General features: G+C 44.5%; 1 protein-coding gene across 1 annotated transcript in view; it reads right to left on the bottom strand.

Annotated features, from left to right (window-relative positions):
• ITGAE (integrin subunit alpha E) overlaps nt 1–21,646 on the bottom strand; it is an 847,690-nt gene that overhangs the window by 114,550 nt on the left and 711,494 nt on the right. The window contains exons 23-24 of the mRNA XM_085649316.1: nt 16,338–16,448; nt 7,773–7,852 (exon numbers count right to left, since the gene is read on the bottom strand). Coding sequence (XP_085505442.1) covers nt 7,773–7,852; nt 16,338–16,448 — 191 coding nt within the window. The remainder of the gene's footprint in view (nt 1–7,772; nt 7,853–16,337; nt 16,449–21,646) is intronic.

Below are 21,646 nucleotides of genomic sequence, written 5' to 3'. Positions count from 1 at the left end.
CTGTCTATATGTCATGTCATGGAGTCGGGCCCTTCCTGAATGTGGGGAACCTGTCTCTGAGTTTATACAGACAACTAGATTTTCTTGACTGTGTAAGACCAATTCTGTTACTAAGCCAGAATTGACCACGTATAATACACAGTAGCCTCATAAATAAATAAACAAAGAGCAGTGTTTTATTAAACCATTTACCATACACATTAATACCTACACCTTAAAAATAGATAAAATGACTTCCTACCCAAAGGTATTTTGTATCTTCTTTTTGATTAACGAGTACCTGGCATTTGCATTAGAAACCGTAAATTGTGCATTTCCACCTATTAGGGTAGCTACTTTTAGCACCCAAAGTGTGTCCATGTGATTGAAATCTATCTAGTTCACCGCATCATAACATGTAATTCAACACAGCATACCAGGAAGTCTATCAACCAAGTATTACAGACTATTAACCTAGCAAAAAACCTTGACTCGAGTAGAACCTATTTTCCCTATCTAGCTCATGCCATCAGTGTTGCTGTTTAGACCTTATAGCCTTTGAGGAGTGTAAATATGTTTTTCATATAGTGCATTATAGAGCACTTCTGATAATTCCAAGCACTATAAATAACTTATGTTAATATTACCCAGTTCAATGGTCATCAGTTTATCACCTTCAAAAGGGAGGAAAGCTAGCATTGCCAGCTTTGCAATTCAGGCCCTGCTTATCACTGCAATATTAACAGAAAGCATTTAACTCACTGAGCACACTTACCTGATTACTGTTGCTGTCTAGGAAGCTGCACCTTGCTTTGGTTGCATTCAAAGGATGATAGATACACCTTCAAAATGTGGCAGATATCCTGTCCGCCTAATTACAAATGCCCGAGACTATAATGCACTTGTAATGTGGCAGACGGGACACACAACACATTTGTGATGGATTATCTCGTCAACCAAACTCTAAATAAGGCCCTAGGTCTAAAAATCTGTATCATTCATATGCCACACAGCAATTGCAAACTTTAGAATGAAAATGTTGCACATTGTACAAGATTTCCTTCCATGAAGGGAAAAATTAGGAATATTTCTGTAATAACTGTGACAGTACACTCTTTCAGATAGTATATTTTAATTATCCACTACTTGGTGTCATTTGCTTTCAAAGTGAAGTGTAAAGACACTAGAGTTTCAAATAATAGGTGGTAACTGTAATTGATAGAAATTAGCTGGCAAGAGTCATTTCCTGTAACGTAACATCGGTCAAAGATTTTCTGATTGAATGACAACACGTCTTTCGCAACATTATCAATCAATAAGAAGGCCCTTCTTCAGGGCTTACAATATCATCAGTTTGACAGTTTAACAGATAAACCTGATTCTAAATGTAACAGTTGAAGCTGAGGGTTTCTCGTACATATTTAGGTAAAATCAAATGGTGGTAACAAATTATAGAATCAGATAAAGTGAAAAGTATTCAATGGCAGTCGTGCAAGTAACGTGGTCAGTGCCATGGTGCAATTATGCAAGCATTACACCCTGAACAAGAGAGAAGTCCTATTCACATCAAAGAAGCCAATTGCTGATTGCCAGTAATGAGAATTATAGTGCTATGAAACTGTTTTCACGACTCTTACATTGGCCTGAATTTGAGGGGAAATCCCATATTTCTTGGAACAACGGTGAGGCTCATCCACTTGGATTAAATAGCTCACAATTTAATTGAAAATATGTAATTCCCATAAGAGTGAATTGAAAACATCTGTTTGCTGGCTTGAGTTAAATAACAAGCAGGGAATTAGTTCATTTCAATATGTATTTCGAACAGTTGCCCTACTTAACATAAAATTAAAACTACGGAAACTGAATACCTCAGAATTTTAGATCAAACTGTATTTAGGTGAAAGGCAGCTGCTAAATAATTATGTATGTCGATGATTCAGATATTGGAGAACACACACATAAAAATAAACCTAGAGCACCCACAACATTCAAAGGCAAAGAATTATTCTAATCATCAGGTGTCAGCTTAGAGGTGAAAAGGAAACTGATTGGATAGGAAACAGTGTTTAAAATGTATTGTCTTCAACAAAAACTACTGCATGAATTTTATCCCAAAAACTCATTTGAATCATTGTAAGGGAAGCTACTTTTTAATAAGGGTATGAGCTGGTGAAAGGATACCAGAAATGTTGTTCAAACACCCACTCTATGTCATAGGAAGGTTAGACATGTAAATGAGAAAATTAAACAGGTTAGTTATTCCTCCTATCATCAAACCCACATTTCCATGAACCAGTAAAGTATGCCTGGGAAACAAAGAAGGTTCCGGTGACCAACTGCAAATATTCAGCAAGACAGAAAGACTTGTGTGACACAATATTTGTTTTCATTCTGACAAGCCAAAATACACTTTCCTCACACAAAAATGACCACCCTACCCAGCATGCACAAATTAACATAGACACATTACACTGTTGCTAGCTTCTAAGTAGCCTTCATCCCAACAAATATGCCATTAATCCCTGAAGGGTTTATGTGAGTTTATAGTATAAACTGCTTGGTTGGACTCACTGTTTCCTGGGATCAATAAATCAGGTAAGTGATATTATATCATTACGCGTGTTTCTCTATGTCCCAAAAACACAGGCCTAAAACATTCAAGCTGTCAAAACACAACCATGCTGAGCATCATCTGATAAACTGATTCAAGATTAGGCTAACACAATTCAACATTGCTATGGGAGCAGGACTAGGACTATTTTGCATATGGAAGGTCTTTGTCTACAGTGGCATAATGATGGACGAACAGCAATGCAATGAAATGCTTGAGTGATCACCTGTGACTGAGATTAGTTCAAGCTTCCTTCCATCTCTTTGTCGTTTTTTGCACTCTGTTACAATAAAGCATACACACTGTCCAAGAAATGTGCTCTCATCCTCAGCCTCTTACTCTCTCATTCGTTTGCATAATCAAAATACCTTGAAGAGGCAGAGGTGTGGTGGAGTCAGATTCTGCAGATTAAGACATTTGACAGACCCTTCAGGTTTTCACGATTTGCCAAAAAATTGCAGAATTGGAAGTTTTGTAAAAATCCGGCACTTTTTACAAAAGTGCCCGCGAAATTTGAGAATGCGACCCTCCTTGTATTGGTCCAGTGGCTCGTCACTGGGCCAATGGAAGAAAGGTTTCTTGCATTCCTGCGAGGGTGGCGACGACTCAATGCCCCCTGGGTCCACCGCGGGCCCTAATATTTTAAATGCCCTGTGGGCCCACTGTTTGCCCTGTGGGCGGAGGGCCTAAAATATATTTTTTTAAATGCCTCCTGGACCCGCCGTGGGCCCCTTGGGCAGCAGGCTCAAAACTTGATACAAATTAATTCCGCACCTGGGCCCACCGCCCAAGGGGCACCAGGGGGGCATTAACTTTGATCAAATTTTGGGCGAGGAGCATTTATCTTATTAAATGTTTAGGGCCCACCACCCACGGGGAACACAGCAGGACCAAGGGACATTTATTTTTATCATGTTCCCCAAAACTTGATAAAAATACATGCCCACTGGGCCCTCCACGTGCCCTTTGGAGGCGGGGCATAAATATTTCAAAGAATGCATGCCCCTGGGCCCGCTGCCTGCCCTGTGGGCCCAAAACCTGATACAAGTTAACGCCCTCAGGTGCCTTGTGGGCAGCGGGCACAGGGGGAACATTAATTTAGACTATGTTTTGGTTCCGCCACCCATGGGGCACGCGACGGGCCCAGGGGCATTTAAAAATAAAATGTGTAGTTGCCTGTTGCCCATGGGGCAATCGGCAGACCGAGGGGGCATTTTTTTTTTAAGATGATTGGATCCGATGCCCACGGTCACGCAGCGGGCATTAATTTTTTAAAAATGATTAGGGCCTGCAACCCACAAGGCATGTAGCAGGCCCAGGGGGCATTTATTTTTACCAAGTTCCCCAAAACTTGATAAAAATACATGTAAAAAAAATGCCGCACAATTTCCATATTTGTGCTGCAAAAATTGCTGATCCATGCCTCAATATCCTGTTGGGGTCTGATTAGGAAGTTGACAAAGTTTTTAAAGCCCATTCGTGCTCCTATTTCCTCAATGGAGCAGCCAACATTCCAAAATTCTAATAGAGTAAGTACCTTAAATTATCGAAACAAATTTACATCACAACAGAAAATGACTTCTGGAAGCAGCTCCTTTATGTAGATAGAATTACCGGCCACCTCTGACTTGAGGGCCCTTTAAATATTAATTGTTGTAGCAAATACCCCAAATTAATGTTTTCTACCTCCTTACGACGTTACAACTATGTTTGCTGACAATTTCTACAGCAAAGAGGTAAGTCCTAGGACAAGTGGAAATGCAGTATGCAATAATTAGCATTGAAATCATAGTGACTTTGCTCCATCCAATGCAGGCATTAAAATATCCATACATTAGTGCTTTTGCAGAGAAAACATGATTTTTGAATAAAAGAGCTTTCACTGCAAACCAAAAAGACTTTCAAATATATGCTTTTTTGAGTTTTATATAGCGTAAAATGAGCACCAGTTTCGTTACAGATAAGCACATTCATTTTTGTTAGGCATGTGGAGATTAAGTGATTTGCCCAGAATTATAGGATGTTGAACGTCGTTGCCGAGACTCGAACTCGGTTCCCCAGCTTCGAGGTCGAGTGCTCTAGCCATAAGGTTACATCTTCTCCCCATCTTTTGAAATGAGAGCTCTGTAGCTCACCACAGAAGCACGCACAGCAAGCGAGTATGAACATCTGCAATGACGTCAGCCTAATGGGGATTCTCCAAGTGCATTTTTGAACAAAATGGAGCACCATACCGTTATCAAGTAGCATTATTGCCCTTCAGCAACAATACATTGTGGGGCAGATTTACAACAAAGTAACACAGCACGGTGCAGCAAGTCATTTTGCTGCGCCATGCTGCTTTATTTTGGAAAGCACAGAGATGCGACATATTTACAAGAATATGTCGTATCTGTGTTTCCCCTGCGCTGGCGCACAAACTGCAGCCATGCGCCGGCGCAGGTTCCCCTGCACCATGGCGCAAGAATGCCTGCGTCGTGGGGAGATTGTTTTTTGTGCAGGAAGGGACACCTTCCTGCACAAAAACAATCACAAGAGGCTTTTTCCTCTTTCAATGTGTGCTGTAGAATGCAGCACGCATTGAAAGAGGAAATTAAAATATTTCTCCTAATTGCGCCTCGCTTTACACGCATCTCTAGATTTCCGATTTCTCGTAAATCTGGAGATGTGTCTTGTTCCATGGGTGTTGCGTGGGAACACCCACAGCAACACCCATGGAATGCCCCTTCCACACACAGTGCTGTGTGTGAAGGGGCCATATTTACGAGGAGAGGAAAAGTCACGTAGGGTGGCTTTTTCTCTCCTTGTAAATATGGAGGAGCCTCCTGCGCCACCAGTGTTTCACGAAAAGTGACGTAGTGGTGGCGCAGGGGGCTTGTAAATCTGCCCCTTTGTGGCAGTCAAACAGGGCATTATTCCCATTGGTGACCAAGAAAGGTTCTATAATTTTTAACACTTGAGGCAAATTTTGAATATTTTTAGTTTATTGTTTTGAGCTTCCCCGCCTCAGCACTTCCCAGCAATGCAACTTTACAACTTGTCAACCCTTTTTAAAAACACCTAAAGCACTTTTGACGTTTGCCAAAATAATCTAGAAACGGAGTTAGAATAGAAAATTTGCATTCCACACACCCACGAAACCCACTGCTTCCTCCATGGACCAAATGAAGGTAAGAGACTAAAGTGTGGAAAATTGAGCTTATAGAGAGGGTCACATGCACTGACAACTGCGCCTTATTTTACTTGCCCTTTTTCAGTTATTTGGCCTTCCAACAGGTGGCGCCCTAGAGCATCTGCTTTAGTTAACCTAATGAAGATTCCCTACCCCGTCCTGCATCCCGACCCCAGAGCAGGGCAACTGGGTTGGCCTTCAAGAAATCAAAGTTCCTAAACAAAAAAGTAATAAAAGGACCAGTAGACCTTGTACCGAGAACAAATGAACACACTTTTTAGGTCTTGCTAGCGTAGGCTGCGCACATGCGTAGTCTCGCTGGCAAGATTGAATGTTTATGGGTATTTTCTGTAAGGGGCTTTAAGCCCCGCCCCTCTTTTCCATTCGCTGGCGTCACTGTTTATGCTAAACGGTGGAAAGCCATTGTAAAAGAGCTTGTTGTGACGTTTTCGCTCGGCTTTTTGAGCCGTCCCACTTGGACGGCCTCGTCTGCTTTCCTTCTGAAGTAAAAGGTTTCTTATCTTTATGGGGCCAAACATATGGCCCCATAAAGATAAGAAACCTTTCAGCAGGCGAGGCCGTCCAAGTGGGACGGCAGAAAAAAGGCAAAAGAAAACGTCATGGTGAGCGCTTGTTTATTTTGGACAACGAGGCCTGTTTATTGCCCCTGTCTGACCCTGGGTGACAGTAAAAGTGATGCCATTGTACATAAGAGAAACTGTTTACACTGTTTGCAGCAAGGAAGAAAAGAAGGGAAAATGGTGCTACTGCTCTGCATTTCATAATTTTTCAGGAAGGATGCTGAAGGAAATTAGCTATTAGACTGTTTTTGCAAGCAGCAGTAAAGCAGGAAGATAGTGCTGCTTGTTTGGGTATATTTGTTTCTGGACGGCCAAATGCATACCAACATCTGGCTGGCATGAGTCCTGTTTTCAAAATGAATTGTGTAGCACCTGAGCGAGGCTCCCGTCCAAAAGACCGTGCTCGACAGACATTCTTTTGAGTGTGTGGCACTGCGTGTCCATTGGTTGCGTCATCACCTAGCAACCCCGGATTTTTTGCCAATAGTGAGAAGAGTGACAGACTCATACGTGGAAAGAGACGGTATTGTTGTCAGTCTGATGACGGTTTGGAGTGCCAGGCTCGTGTCGCAAAAAAAAGTGAACTGTTTCACAGAGACTGGACGAAACTGCTAATTAATCCTATTTGTGCAGGGAAATTGTGTATTTATTTGCCATTTAGAAGACCACGTGCGTTCCATTCGCTGGTAATACTTGTTGTTGAATAAGTAGCATTTAAAACTGCAATTCGTGGTTAGGAAAATGCATACAGCTTTTGTGTTACTGTGCATAGACCTTTTTACAGATGCATGGCAGAAAGTATATGCATGCATGTTTATACATGGTGCTGTAGAGTGTTACGGATGTTTTGTGCTTCGACATAGTGCAATGTGCAGTTATTTTGAGTGTTTCGTGTGCCGGTTTTGCTATTTTGAGCAATAGCACTTGTGTGTTAAGCCGAGATGCAGTTTGAGTGATTCCTGGATCAGACTGCTTCCACCGCCAATCCATTGTATTATTTCAGCGTTTGACAGCAAATGTGTAACATGAGGCAGGCACGCAGGGTTTGTGTATTTTTAGGTGTATGCTTTGTGAGTTAAGTGCTGAGGATGGGTATCTTTGCTGATGAAAGATCCTCGTCACAAAATCGTGACCACAGTCAGAGTGTGCATGTTTTCGAGAGAACCTCATGACAAGCATTAAAAATGCAATAGGTCTCGCCTTTCATTAAGTTAAAGCCATTTGCTTTGCTATGCAATACCATTAGCAAAGCAAATGGCTTTAACTTAATCAAAGGCGAGACCTATTGCATTTTCAATGCTTGTTTAACAGTGAGCACGTTTCTGCTTCGATATGCATGGCCTTCTCCTCAGTGACATTTGCTGGTGCATCAAGTATATTGGTATTAGCGACTGCTCCCTGGAGCTCCATAGCATTACTTTCTTACCTTGTCACATTGACATCAAATGTTGCAAAAGTTCCTGGAAACATAGCTTCTTCTAATTGCCATGTTATGGCAAAATGGACCTGCAGGTGGAGGAAACAATTACAATAGTTTAATCGTAATGAGAAACAAGGCAATCTGGCACCACACAAAATTTCCCTTCATAACCATAGCTTCATTCCCATAGCTTACTCAAAAGCAACTTATTTAATTTTCCTGGCCAGATGCAACTGTTATCATCATTTGATTTCAGCAAGCACATACACTTTTGGCAGGGTTTTGCTTCAGACTGTTATTAAACCATTAGCTCCCTTCCTCTCACATTTGTTTTATAGTTGAGGCATGCCATTGCACTGTGGTGTTGGGCAGTGGTTAATTTGTAAAAAAACTGTAAGTGCCACCCAAGGTATTCCACTGCAGCCAGAACCACCCACAGCTCCTGCCACTGCTGCTGAATGGCAGTGCCAGCCTTACCTACTAACCATCACCCTTTAGAAAGCTTGATATATTGCTCTATTGCAGGGGTGATATGGTGGACTATTGTAGGCCACCCCAAGCTGTAGGAGTGGTCTAGAAGTGTGAGTATAATTATGTTTTAACACACTGAATTATTAAATTCTCGTGCTGTGCTAAAAAAACGGCTGATAGCGCCACCATGTGGTGTATTCTTATTAAGAAGTGCCAGTGTGTAAAATAGGTGTCAGTACTGAGCAACAGCAAACCCCAGCACAGATTAAGCAATGATGTTGGAACAAATTCCAAACTGGGAGTGCTGACCTGTGGCAGCAGCTCACTAAAATCAAAGGAGTTTAATAAAATGCCTCTGTTACTGAACACGCAAGTGCAGCAAATGCACAAATAAGTTTATGGGGTTGGGAGGTGATGGGGTAATAGCCAGAGATAGATTGGTACAAACATGGTCCAAAAATGTGTTATAAAGCAAATATTAAAAATCACCTGGAATAGAAAAGGATATGTGAATCGGCTGGGAGTCGAGAAGAATTTGCCTTAACGGTGTGGTTCAGAACAGAAGACGGTACAAGTACTTGTCAATCAGAGTCCATCTCACAACAATTTCTCCATACACAAAACTACATTGCAAGTGCATTATAGCCAAGGGCACTACACTCTCCATATTGTTCAGGCAGAGCAATCAAGGAATTCATGAGAAACGTAGTCAGAATAATTCCACAGTTGATCAATGCTACTCCGGCTTAGGGTTTCAGTACATTTCCATCAGCTCTGTGAGACCTCTGCTTGCAGGCAGAGTCTAACTGAAATAATTATTTTAATGACAAACACATTGGAAAGAAGGGTTAGTTAGATTTAAGCCTTTGCCATCAAGAACCCTACAACTATTTTCAAGATGACATGTTTGTTCTAAAGAAAAAAAACCTTTATCCCAAATATATAATGTAACCAAATCCTTTTACTTAAACAAACAAGTCGAGCGACCTTCCCCCACCCCTATTCCCACATCATGTCACCCCTGCTGAGAACTCTTTACTTACTCTGGACATTAAGGTCCCAATTCCTAGACAGGCAGATTGGAATGTGGAAGTACCTGCTGGCTGGGATTTACAAATCCAGTCAGTATCATTATACATAAATTCAACCATTATGATTTAATCCCATTTAATGGAAATAACCCTGTGAACTTGGGTTTTTGGGGGTCAAACTCCACATGGTATTCCTTTCTCCATACGTATTTACCCTCTCATTGACAACCAGATATCTGCAGCTGGTAAATACGAGTGGGATAGCTGGTGGGGGGTTGGGGGTCATCGGTAGTAGTTTAAAAGGTGGCAGAGAGCAGGGAAGGACATTCCCTGCCAAGGAAGAGCGTTGCCCCGTGCCATAGAAGGGGCAGCCAGGGGTGTGGGGCTGGGCTGCACGTGCAGCTCAAGCCTGAAGCAATTATATTAGAGGATTTTCCAGCTGGTAAAATCGGGTCCGGTATTCCAGGTGCTGAGAAATCTGGGTGTGGGAACACCAGCCCCTTGGTAATCCAATGGTGGGGTTAGCCCCCAGGGGATACCGCCCAGCGGACTCAAAATCAGACTGACTCGTAATCAGGGCATGAAAGGTGTTTTAAGTTCCACTAGGACAGGACTAAAGGCTTTCACAATCCAGATCAATTGTTTGAAGCATTTGGTAATCGTATTTGAGAACAGTGTGTTATATCTTGGTACAGTGTGTTTCTTCCTATTTACTTCTCCATCAGTGGAACACTGGGTGATGATGTCATGTGGAATGTTGATCTGTGAAACACACAGTTGGAGATGGGCTGAGCGCCTGGCTGGCTGCTCCTGGTGGGGCTCTTTAAGGGCTCTTCCCTGGCTCTTCACTGTCCTAACTCTGGCTTTACACTGGCTGTACTACTGATCCTGTAACTAACCTGAATAAATCATCTGAATCATACCTACCAGTGTGGACCTGATTACTACATATTTTTGGCGACAAATTTAAACTAAGAACCTGTTTCTGCTACCTCTGTTACCTTCAATGTCAAGTCTACAAGAGAGGAGTTCCTACTATCAAGCTAAAGCAACTCAAGGAACTACAGCTGCGTTTATTCAAATACCTGGCACATCATAGCCCCACCAGTGACCTCTACAACGGTCGCCCTCAACTCTACAGTGCCAGTTCCGGTCTCTACTGCAGCTCAAGTCTCTGTTTGCTGTACCTACAGCGTCTTTTTAGTTGCAGATCTAGCCTGACATTCTTCAAAGCTTGTGTCAGGTGCTGTGCCCTCAAGAGAGGGTAAGCCTGTGCTCTGCTGTGCCCTCAGGTGAGGGTAAGCCTGTGCTCTGCTGTGCCTTCAGGTGAGGGTAAGCCTGTGCTCTGCTGTGCCCTCAGGTGAGGGTAAGCCTGTGCTCTGCTGTGCCCTCAGGTGAGGGTAAGCCTGTGCTCTGCTGTGCCCTCAAGAGAGGGTAAGCCCAACGCTTTTGTCAAGTGTCAAGCCTGTGCTGTGCCCTCAAGAGAGGGTAAGCCCGACATTTTTCTACGTTTTGTTCCTGTGCTGTACCTTCAGAGGGTAAGCCTACCTACAACTACAACTTGTTTTAACTACAGTTCAAGTCACTGCAAACTGTTCCTTCAGTTTATTAACTAACAAGGTAACTAGCGACTGCCGGCGTTTGTGTCTCCAGTAAAGTACTTCTGTGCTAACCTCTTCTCTACAAGTGCCTCACAACTTCAATATCGCTTGGGATTTCTTCAAAGCACCTAATTGAATGCTGCGCAGAGTGTACCTACAAGTTGAGAGTATGCCTGATAATTGCGTTAGATAAGACATTCAATATAATGATGCTTCCCTGAAACCACACCGACTCCCTCATTCCCATCTGTGGCGGTGGTTGGAAGAGTGAGGTCTGGTTACAAGTCGGGTCTCAGCTGGGGCAAGGAGAGGTGAGACATTCTTTTCGGCATATGTCTTTTTCGTGTGTGCCTTTGTTTTTCACTTTAATTTTGAACAATGCGTGTGGGGCATTGTTGAATTTTTTTTTTTTTGTTGGTCTCTTCAGAGACATCGACTGTTTAACGGCCTCGTGGCATTTCAAAATGCTAGCGCGAGCATTTTCCAGCGTGCGCACTTACCTATCTAATGCTGCCGTCCACGGAGCCTCTGTGACGTGTTGCCTTCCTTCAGCGATGTTGGGGAGCACCTGCATGCCGGGAGCCACCCGGCGCAACGTGATCGACGTGCCGCCATGTTATGTCTGGCGATTTACTGCACATTTCAATACATTTGCTGGTGCTCTATTCCCGCTTTATGCCAACCACGTTTTAAATAAAGTTTATTTAAGCTTTAGTTTGGCAGGAACGCCGTCGTGGGATTGAGCTCGCTTTTACTTTGGTCTCATAGGTACTTTTCTTTTCCCTTGTCACATTATAGACGCTCTGCAACATTTATAACCTACGCTCTTAGTCACAAATACTGGTTTGGATGAGATAATTTTTCATGGTTGCTCTTGTGCATTTAATATAGGCAGTGACTCGTTTTATTGAGATGGCATTCTTTACTCGAGTGCAGTGATGTCCTGTCTAGAATTCTGTTGATTATCAAAAAAACTACCTGAACGAGTCAAGTAGACAGGAACCTAACCGGGAAAGACAAAAGGTGTAGGAAACAATTTGATCCTTAAGGACACCGTTTTAGAAAGAAAGGGAAAGATTATCTCTTTCTATAGTCCCATCACTCACCAGGGTTTCCCCACGGTGACATGCTTTATCATAGGGGTCCTCCCAGTCCTCTACGGACTGAGGCGTGCTACGACTTGCGGTGTTACGTAGGAGCACTAGAAACTTGTGGACTATGTGTAGTGAAAGTGAAGTAGTGGTGGAGTGGGATAATTAAAATAATCAGCTAGTGGGCTACAAAATAAACTTTATTGGTGCTCTAAGCTGAAAAAATTAAAAACGGGGTAATATGACAAGGGACCCTAACTGTAATGGAAAGGTGTGCCTAGCATATATTCAGGTCAGATAATTTTTCATGGTTGCTCTTGTGCATTTAATATAGGCAGTGACTCGTTTTATTGAGATGGCATTCTTTACTCGAGTGCAGTGGTGTCCTGTCTAGAATTCTGTTGTGTCTTACGCTGCCATCTAGTGACATTTTTTCACATTACGAGCTTGAAGCTCCATGGTCAATATATATTATCTTTCAGTATTTGTATTCAATTATGATGGTTTGAATGTTTTTGGGTTAAAATGTTTTGTTATGTTTACATACTATTCTGTTTAACCCTATTACTTATTATGCACAATCTCTTTATCTCTCCGGTGGTGTGTTGTGGGGGTTTTTTCTCCACTATCTTGTGCATGTTATTTTTGTCCTGTGTGTAAATCGCCCTGCGTCTCATGTTTGGACTATGTGTAATCCGCCCAGCGTCTCATGTCTTTTGTTATGTATAAGTCGCCCTGCGCTGCATTTGTTCTTTAGTGTATAAGCCGCCCTGCGCCTCACGTTATATCTATGCATAAGCCGCCCTGCGCTTCATGTGTTTTGCGTTTTGTGTGTAAGCCGCCCTGCGCCTCACGTTATTGTTGTGTATAAGTCGCCCTGCGCTTCATGTTAGTATAAGCCGCCCTGCACTTCATGTTATGTATGTATAAGTCGCCCTGCGCTTCATGTTTTTTTTTCTCTTTTGTGTGTAAGTCGCCCTGCGCATCACGTTACTGTTAATGTAAGTCGCCTTGCGCTTTAACTTCATGTTCACTGGGTGCTAAGATCTTTCTTTGTTGTTTTAGCCAGTGCTGTTAAAAAATGTTTTGTTATCTTTAATTCTATCAAAGGGAAGCATGATTAATCTTACGCATTCTTCGTCTTCTCTGTCATGTTGTTCTTACTGATGTGATTGCTCTCTCGCACACCCACCTGGCCAGTTGGAGTGCAGAGGGAGTACTCATTGACGTTTTTTTTTTCTCATTTGTAGAAAGGAGGATGGGAAACAAGTTAGGTTATTTGTTTCTTTAAGACCTTTGCTTGTTTTCTGTTTCCTTAAGAACTTTGCTTGTTTTCTCTTTTTCTACCTTCGCTCTGTTCGCCCTTGTATCCTTCTATTTAGTTTGGTTCTTCTGTGCTCTTTATCTGATCCTTTATTTCTTTGTTTCGTTATTCGTTTGGAAGGAAGGAGGATATGTTATATCTTGGTACAGTGTGTTTCTTCCTATTTACTTCTCCATCAGTGGAACACTGGGTGATGATGTCATGTGGAATGTTGATCTGTGAAACACACAGTTGGAGATGGGCTGAGCGCCTGGCTGGCTGCTCCTGGTGGGGCTCTTTAAGGGCTCTTCCCTGGCTCTTCACTGTCCTAACTCTGGCTTTACACTGGCTGTACTACTGATTCTGTAACTAACCTGAATAAATCATCTGAATCATACCTTCCAGTGTGGACCTGATTACTACATATTGCTTATTAAAACAGTTTGTTGCCTGCTGGATTGCATCTTATACAAACCTCTTTGAGTCTAGAACAGGAATGTCTCTTTTTGATGGAGAGTACAGTCTACTAGAGAAATGGTAACCACATTTCCAATTTACCAATATTTGTAAGACTGTAATGTGAAATTGTCATACTTTCAAAAAACATTACCTTAGAACAGAGGTCTTCAATCTGGGGGGCCTTAATCGATCCTGAGGGTGGAGGGATACCAAACTCTGGCCAAGAGATGCATCGTGCTGATAACAGTGCTTCGTTTCAAGTGGAACAAATGAGGGTCAGTAAGCTGCTGTGTGATAGGCCATCGCTGTCCTCTATATCCTGGCTGGGAGTAGGTGTCAAAGGGGAAGAGACTCCAAACATTCCTCAGGCCTCTCCCTCCCACACAATATTCACTCAGTGGATACAGTTACACTTTAGTAAGGCCCGGCCTACCGGAATAGTAGGTATCGCAATGATGTATTTTATTTCTTCTTTAAAAGGAATAACAAAACTTTAATGCTATTTTTAAATATGTTAAGACATATTTAAACTTTGCCAATTTAACAGAATAATTGTGAAAATTGTGGGACAGTGATGATTTGTTTTTTTCTTTTACACGAGAGGAGGGGTGGCATTAAAACGTTTGAAGGCCACGTCCTTTAGGCCAAGAAATGCAAGAGACTAAGCAACAGCCAAATCTCACTGTTAGATCTCTCTGACTTGGTTATAATAATTCTGGAGATCAGTATATGAAAGTTCCAAATCTGGAGCAGCAAAAGTTACAAACCTTTAATTACATTTCTTCAGTAGTGATAATTTCATAGATTCATATGCCACCCTCCCTTCTCCCTTTTTAATGAGCCTCTTGTGATTACCTTTCACCATAGGGAGTGAGGCTCAGAGCCTCTCCACTTTATTGGCTCTCTGCAGGGCAGCAGCTGTTTCTTGTCTAGGGCATGGGGGTTCCGCCCACCCTATTTACATACGAGTGGATGGTGATTGCAAACAGCAAATACAGCATGCACCTTTCTTTTAGTATGCTAAGTAACACCAGTGGCATTACTTAGCATTCGAAAAGAAACCTGGATGCTCTGCACTCAAATGCATGTCTATTGTGGTGAACTTCTGTTCACGTGGCCAGTAGGCCCATGTTGTATCATTGCACTGGGGAAAAGTATCAAAGTAACGCCTTTATAATACTCTCAAAGATACTGAGGCTAGTATGTAATCAGGCAGGTGCTATCCTTGCAGCTCTATTGCTTTCTACAAGGAAAGGCTAGTTACAAATATATCATAAATTGCCATTTTACAATAACACATGAGATTTATGCAAAGGTTCTCAGAGTGGGACCTACAGATGAAGTGAAATAGACATACAGAAAGCGCAACATCTTGGGGATTCGTGGATAGCATAAGGATCTTGCCACATCCTGTTGGAAATAGGGACTTAGCTAGGGCTGTGTGAAATTCGCTTAATATGCTTTTGTGTAATTACAGGAAGTTTCTGTAAAATTGCACAGAATTACACGTACTTCCGTGAAACGCAAATCCATCCTGTTACTCTACATTTTAGCTCAAAGTATGTCCTCGGGTCACTTTTTTAACAAGGGCGCATTTTGTGGTAAAGAATAGTGCAAAAACAAACAGCTGCTAACGTTCCTGTTTGTTGTTCCTGTGTGTGCAAAGTAATTTTTTACCATGAATGGTGCCTAAAAAATCAGAAAACGACTAAATCAGTACTTTGCAGCAGCTAGATAACCCGAGTTTAGCACTGTAGGAACGTGTCCACGTAACAGAGCTAGACAGCATGGCGATATCCCATGCCATGAGTTTAAATGAGGCCCTAAGATGACAATAGGGAAACATGCCCTATGTTGCGCAGAACACTAGGGGCCTCATGTAGGTAGCATACCAGTTACCACTTCTAAAATACCGAACGATACCGAATCGGTATTTTAGAAGTGGTAACTCGTATGTAGGTAATGAGTCGGTATTTTTTACCGATTCGTTACTATTCGGTAATTACCGAATCGGTATTTACCGATTCGGTAATGAGGCATACCTTCCCATTGATGGGAAGGTATGCCTCATTACCGAATCGGTAAATACCGATTCGGTAATGGGGGGAACACTTGCATGGGTGGCAGGGTGTCACATTGACACCCTGTTGCACCCCTGATTCGGCCATGTGTGCACATGTGGCACACATACATGCCCTAAGGGCATGTATGTATGCCACATTGCACACTGCTACGCGCGTAAAAATGCATTAATACATACTTTAATTATTTACCACCAACTAAAAGTTGGTGGTAAATACCGACTCTAAAACACACCCACACACTCCCCCTACATCTCGATTTTGGTGTCGGAATTTACCGAATCGGTAAAATTACCGATTCGGAAAAGTTACCGATTCGGTAACATTACCGATTCGGTATAATTACCGATTCGGTAATTTTAACGATTCGGTAAATTCCGACACCAAAAATTGTCCCCCTACATACCATTAGCCAAAATACCGGTCGGTAACGGTAAAATTACCGAAATTCGGCCGTTACCGACCGGTATTTGGCTACCTACATGAGGCCCTAGATCTCTCAGGCTGCACAGGTCTGGTGATTTATTGACCTACCTCTGATTTTCTGAATATTGGGTAGCCGATCTTGCAGCTCACAGATGACAGCAAGGATGTCGCTGGAGAGGGCTCTGCACATTTCACGCTGGGCGAGCTGGCAGAAGAGGGCTAGAGAAACAACAATACATTTATGGTTAGTACAGAACACAAGAGAATGCCTGTCCTCAGGGCTGCTAGGAAAAGCATTTTCCACTCACAGCAGCAGGTGCTTCTGCAGGATGCCAGAGTGCCTTATTCATAATGTGAAGGGGGAGTAGTGTGAAGGTTTGCTGCTGAATTGTATTGATGTTGGACTAGTACAATTGTACACCATAATTTCCAGATTATGCATCTTGCACTGGTGCAATTTTAGAGCAGCAGTTAGGATGACGATTCAGTGAAAAATTCTGATTGCACTCAGGTTCGGACGGGCCAGCATGGCAATCTGGCATTGCCAGCGGCTGGTCTGACTGCTCACTGTGTGGGCTGTGTTGTTTGTGCTGTTTGTGGGCCTGTTGTATGGTATGGTGGCGAGTTTTCCACAATTGATTTCGCTGTTATTACCTAAAACATTGCAACAGATATGGGACCCCCTTAGAATTTACTTCAGGTCAGGGAAAAGGGGAAAACAAAATAATCATAGCAGAGAAATTCCCTCACGACCTCTATTACTGGAAAACAATTTAATTGTGAAAGGGAAACGCAAGGGCCTACACAATAGTGATACAAAACACAAAGAAATATTTTTCAATTTATTACTTTTTTATTTTTTATCATTTACCATTTTATGTTTTTCTTTTTTGAAAAATTCAATATACTTCTTTTTCTTATCACAAAAATAAATTTCAAACTTTTTAAATTTCACTGACTGAATGCATTACAGTGAATGTGCATTAAATTAATTAATAATTAGCAGTAGTCCCTGGGACAACCTAATATAGGTCACGAAGGATCTATCTCATCCCACAGTCACATCTACACACATCCCACATCATTCCACATTCATACACATTTCATAAAAACATCGAAAAAAGGCATAATTTTTTGTTATCGTTAATTGAACATTGGAGGTACAAGATATACAATAACCTCCTGTGACTAACAAATCAACTGCAGACGCAGAATAGTAGTGTCAAGTCAATGGTCGACGCGTTTCGATGGCGTAGGTGCCACCTTCATCAGGACCACAGATGTATTCAGAAACGATAAAGCCCAGGGAATACCTGCAATAATATATACATAAAAAGGATTTTTTAATTGCCCAAAATTCCCTATAGATTAAAGAGATCCTCACAGGTTAGGTGATCACTAAGTAGGAAATTTCAGAAAAAGTTTTTACAAACAAAAAAGAAAACAGAGAAAAGGGAATATATACATGTTAGAATGGGGAACCTCTGGTTGGCACAGGTAGGTACTTGTGACAAGCAGCGGTCCCTTCTTCTATTCAGGGCGAGGGAATTACCCCTTCAGAACAACCCCTGCTCACCCTATAGGTAGTGTGGCGCGAGCAGTCAGGGCTAAACTTCAGGGCGCTAGTTAGTTAAGCATTTATGATAACACACAGTAAATCACAACGATCCCCCACAAACGGACACCAGGCGTAAGTTGTATCAAAAATACGGATGCTTTATATAAAAGATTCTTTGTTACGCAGGCATGTACAAGACCATCAATAACGGTTGCGAAATGGAAGCCACAAGATGATAATTAGGCACTGTTCTTGTCTTTGGTAACTTATTCGATCACGAGCGCTTCACGGGGCTCGGTTGAGTCGGTCCAGTCACGATGATGCGCAGGGCACCCAGGGTACAGTGATACGGGGAAATCAGAACGTTGCGGACCCCGAGTCCGATAGAGAGTTCACTGTACCTGGGAACGTGCGATGTGCTTGGACGAGACTTCAGGAGAGATGCAGGTTCTGCACCTCGTGGGTCTTCCGGATCAAGAATTCAGCGGGCGGCTCTCGGTAGACAGGTGCGGCCCAGGGCCTCCGACACGGACTGTGCGGGAGGTCACTGCGGAGGGCGGCACGGTCAGACTCAGGCTGGGAGGTGAAGCGGGGCGGCCGGATACGTTACGACGTACGGGCGGCCGTCCGAGGCTGGATTTCACTTCCCCACTAGAAATCCGGCGGGAGGGCGAAAGGGCACCAAGCGCGCTCCAGTAGCAGGCAGGTGACAGGGAAGCGGGACGGCCAGACTCGATGGGTCCAGAGCGACTCAGGTAGAGCGGGGCTCTCGGCGAGTGGAGGCGGCCAGGCTTCTGGGTGTCACGGCCCTAGGAGGGATGCGAAGGTGCGCAGGGCACTCCGGCGGGAGAAAGCACACGGCTCGAATTCTCAGACGAGCGGAGACACGGTGAACCCACTGGTCCTGGGGTTCAGTTCAGGGGGCAAGCTCTTCTTCCAAGCCCTTGGAGATAGTTGAAGAACAAAGTGCAAAAGTCTCTTTCAGTCTTTTTCCTCTCCTTCCTTAGCAAGGCACCTACTGCAGGCCAGTCCCTCAGGTCAGGGAAAGTTACTCCTCCTTCAGCTTCTTCCAGGTCCTTCTAGTCGGGCAGAGTTCCTTCGTGGTTCAATCTGGATCTGATTTCTTAGGAGCCAGGCTCCTACTTTTATACAGGGATTCTTTTGTTCTTTAGCGCCAGGGGGCCTGGGCCTGGCTCAGTCCAGTTTTGGAGCACTCTGTTGTGGTGACTCGGCTTGTTCCTTTCAGCAGCAGGGCAGAGACATCAGCCGCTCCACAGGGGGCGGCGCCGGCTTTGTGGTGGCAGAGCACAGGTCTATTCAAGAGTCAGGGTGCACTCCTCCCACCCATCCTGGGGTAATCTCTCTACCCACCACCTGGCAGCCAACCTGTCTCCTGGAATCCCCCCAGCCCTGCTCCTGTACTGTTGCTAGGCAGAACACACACACACAGCAGAGGCGGACTGAGATGGTTAGGCACGCAAAGGCTAACTTTCTAAAAGTAGCATTTGCAAACCCAGGATATTAAAATAACCTTTACTAAAAGACGTATTTTATTATCCTGAGTTCAGGCATACTAAACATGACTTTCTACCATGCTCTCTGAGTCCACTGGGGTCACAGCGTGTAGCGATCCCAGCAGCCCATTCTGGCCTATGGAGAGCAGGTAGCCTTCAATAGTGAAAAACGAAAGTGGCTGTAATTCACTATTAAGACATGCCACACACATCAGGGTATGTCCTACCTTATACCTACAATGCACCCTGCGCTCAGGCCTACCAGAGGGGTGACTAACATGTAGTTAAGGGAAGGTTTAGGGACTGGTAAGTGGGGACACTTGCTCAGTCAGCGCGACGGTACCAGACCGCGCGCAGGGTCTGCAGTGGCAGACCCTAGACACATTTTACCCCGCTGCTTCGGTGGGTGGCACAACCAGTGCTGCAAGCCCACTAGCAGCATTTGGATATACAAGCCCTTGACACCCCTGGTGCACTCTACTAGGGACTGATAGTAAACCAAATAAACCAAACGTGGAAGTCAATTCACATAATACATTTTACCATAGGGAGCACTTGCACTGTGGCACTGGATGGCAGTGGCACAGCGCCCTGAGCAGCTAACACCAACACAAAAACACATTGAGGCACAGACAAAAATGGAAGGGTGACCCACGCCAATGGTGCCAGGTCTAACACGTGTCCCCTCCAGCTGAAAAGTGGGGAGAACTACCCTACCCCAGGGAGTTCTGCATCACTAAGGCGGAAAAACCTGGACAGACCGTCAGCATTGGCGTGATCTGTGCCAGGGCGATGCTCCACCGTAAAGTCCATACCCTGTAGGGAGATGGACCACCTCAACAGTTTTGGGTTCTCACCCCTCATTTGCATCAACCATCTGAGGGGCCTGTGGTCGGTCTGAACCCGGAAGTGAGACCCAAACAAGTAGGGTCTTAGCTTCTTCAGCGCCCAGACCACAGCAAATGCTTCTCGTTCTATCGCACTCCACCTTTGTTCCCGGGGAAGTAGCCTCCTGCTAATAAAGGCTACGGGTTGGTCAAAGCCCTCCTCAGTGATCTGTGAGAGAACAGCCCCTACACCATGCTCTGATGCATCCGTCTGCACCAGGAACTCTTTGGAGAAGTCAGGAGCCAAGAGCACGGGCGCCGTGCACATGGCAGTTTTCAGGGTGTCGAAGGCTTTCTGACAGGTGTCAGTCCATATCACTTTTCTGGGCTGCTTCTTCGAAGTCAGCTCTGTCAAGGGGGCAACGATGCTGCCATACCCCTTGACAAACCTCCTGTAGTACCCGGTGAGTCCTAAAAAGGCCCTCACCTCCGTCTGGGTCTTTGGGGGCTCCCAAGCCAGGATGGTTTCAACTTTGGGTTGGAGGGGCGCCACCTGGCCGCTCCCCACTTGGTGTCCCAAGTACACCACTGAACCCTGCCCGATCTGACACTTGCTTGCCTTGATCGTGAGGCCTGCCTTGCGCAGCGCCATCAACACTTCCCAGAGATGTTGCAGGTGTCCTTCCCATGTGCCGCTGAACACTGCGATGTCATCCAGGTAGGCGGCGCTGAACTCGGCCAGCCCAGCCAACACCTGGTTGACCAACCTCTGGAAGGTGGCAGGGGCATTCTTCATCCCAAAGGGCATCACCCGGAACTGGTAATGCCCATCTGGCGTAGAGAATGCGGACCTCTCTTTGGCCCCATCAGTCAAGGCGATCTGCCAGTACCCAGACGTTAAGTCAAACGTGCTGAGGTACCGTGCAGCCCCTAACCGATCGATGAGCTCATCAGCTCTGGGGATGGGGTGCGCGTCAGTCTTCGTGACTGAGTTGAGTCCTCGGTAGTCCACACAGAACCGGAGTTCGGGCGTGGCACCCGGCGCTGCAGCCTTTGGGACCAAGACCACTGGGCTGGCCCAAGGACTGCTGGAGGACTCAACCACCCCTAGGGCAAGCATCTTCGAGACCTCCTCTTTGATGCAGGCCCTGACCCTGTCAGTTACCCGGTAGGCCTTGTGCTTCACAGGTAAGCTGTCTCCCGTATCCACATCATGGACGCACCAATTTGTGATACCGGGAACCAGGGAGAACAGGTCAGGAAACTGCCCCAGCAGCTGGCGGCAGTCACCCTGTTGCTCAGGGGTCAGGGTGGGTGAGAGGTTTACCCCATCCACTGACCCGTCTCGCTCTGAGGCTACCAAGAGGTCAGGAAGAGGCTCGGACTCCTCTTCCGTCCCATCATCGGTGGCCAAGAGCATGCCCACTTCGGACCTCTCCAAGTGGGGCTTCAGTCGATTGACATGTAGGACCCTTAAGGGGTTCCTAGGAGACCGCAAGTCCACCAAGTAGGTGACAG

Source organism: Triturus cristatus, chromosome 3_2 (assembly GCF_964204655.1).
Source record: "Triturus cristatus chromosome 3_2, aTriCri1.1, whole genome shotgun sequence".
In the NCBI taxonomy this organism is placed as follows: domain Eukaryota; kingdom Metazoa; phylum Chordata; class Amphibia; order Caudata; family Salamandridae; genus Triturus; species Triturus cristatus.
This window is presented reverse-complemented; position numbering and strand designations above follow the sequence as displayed.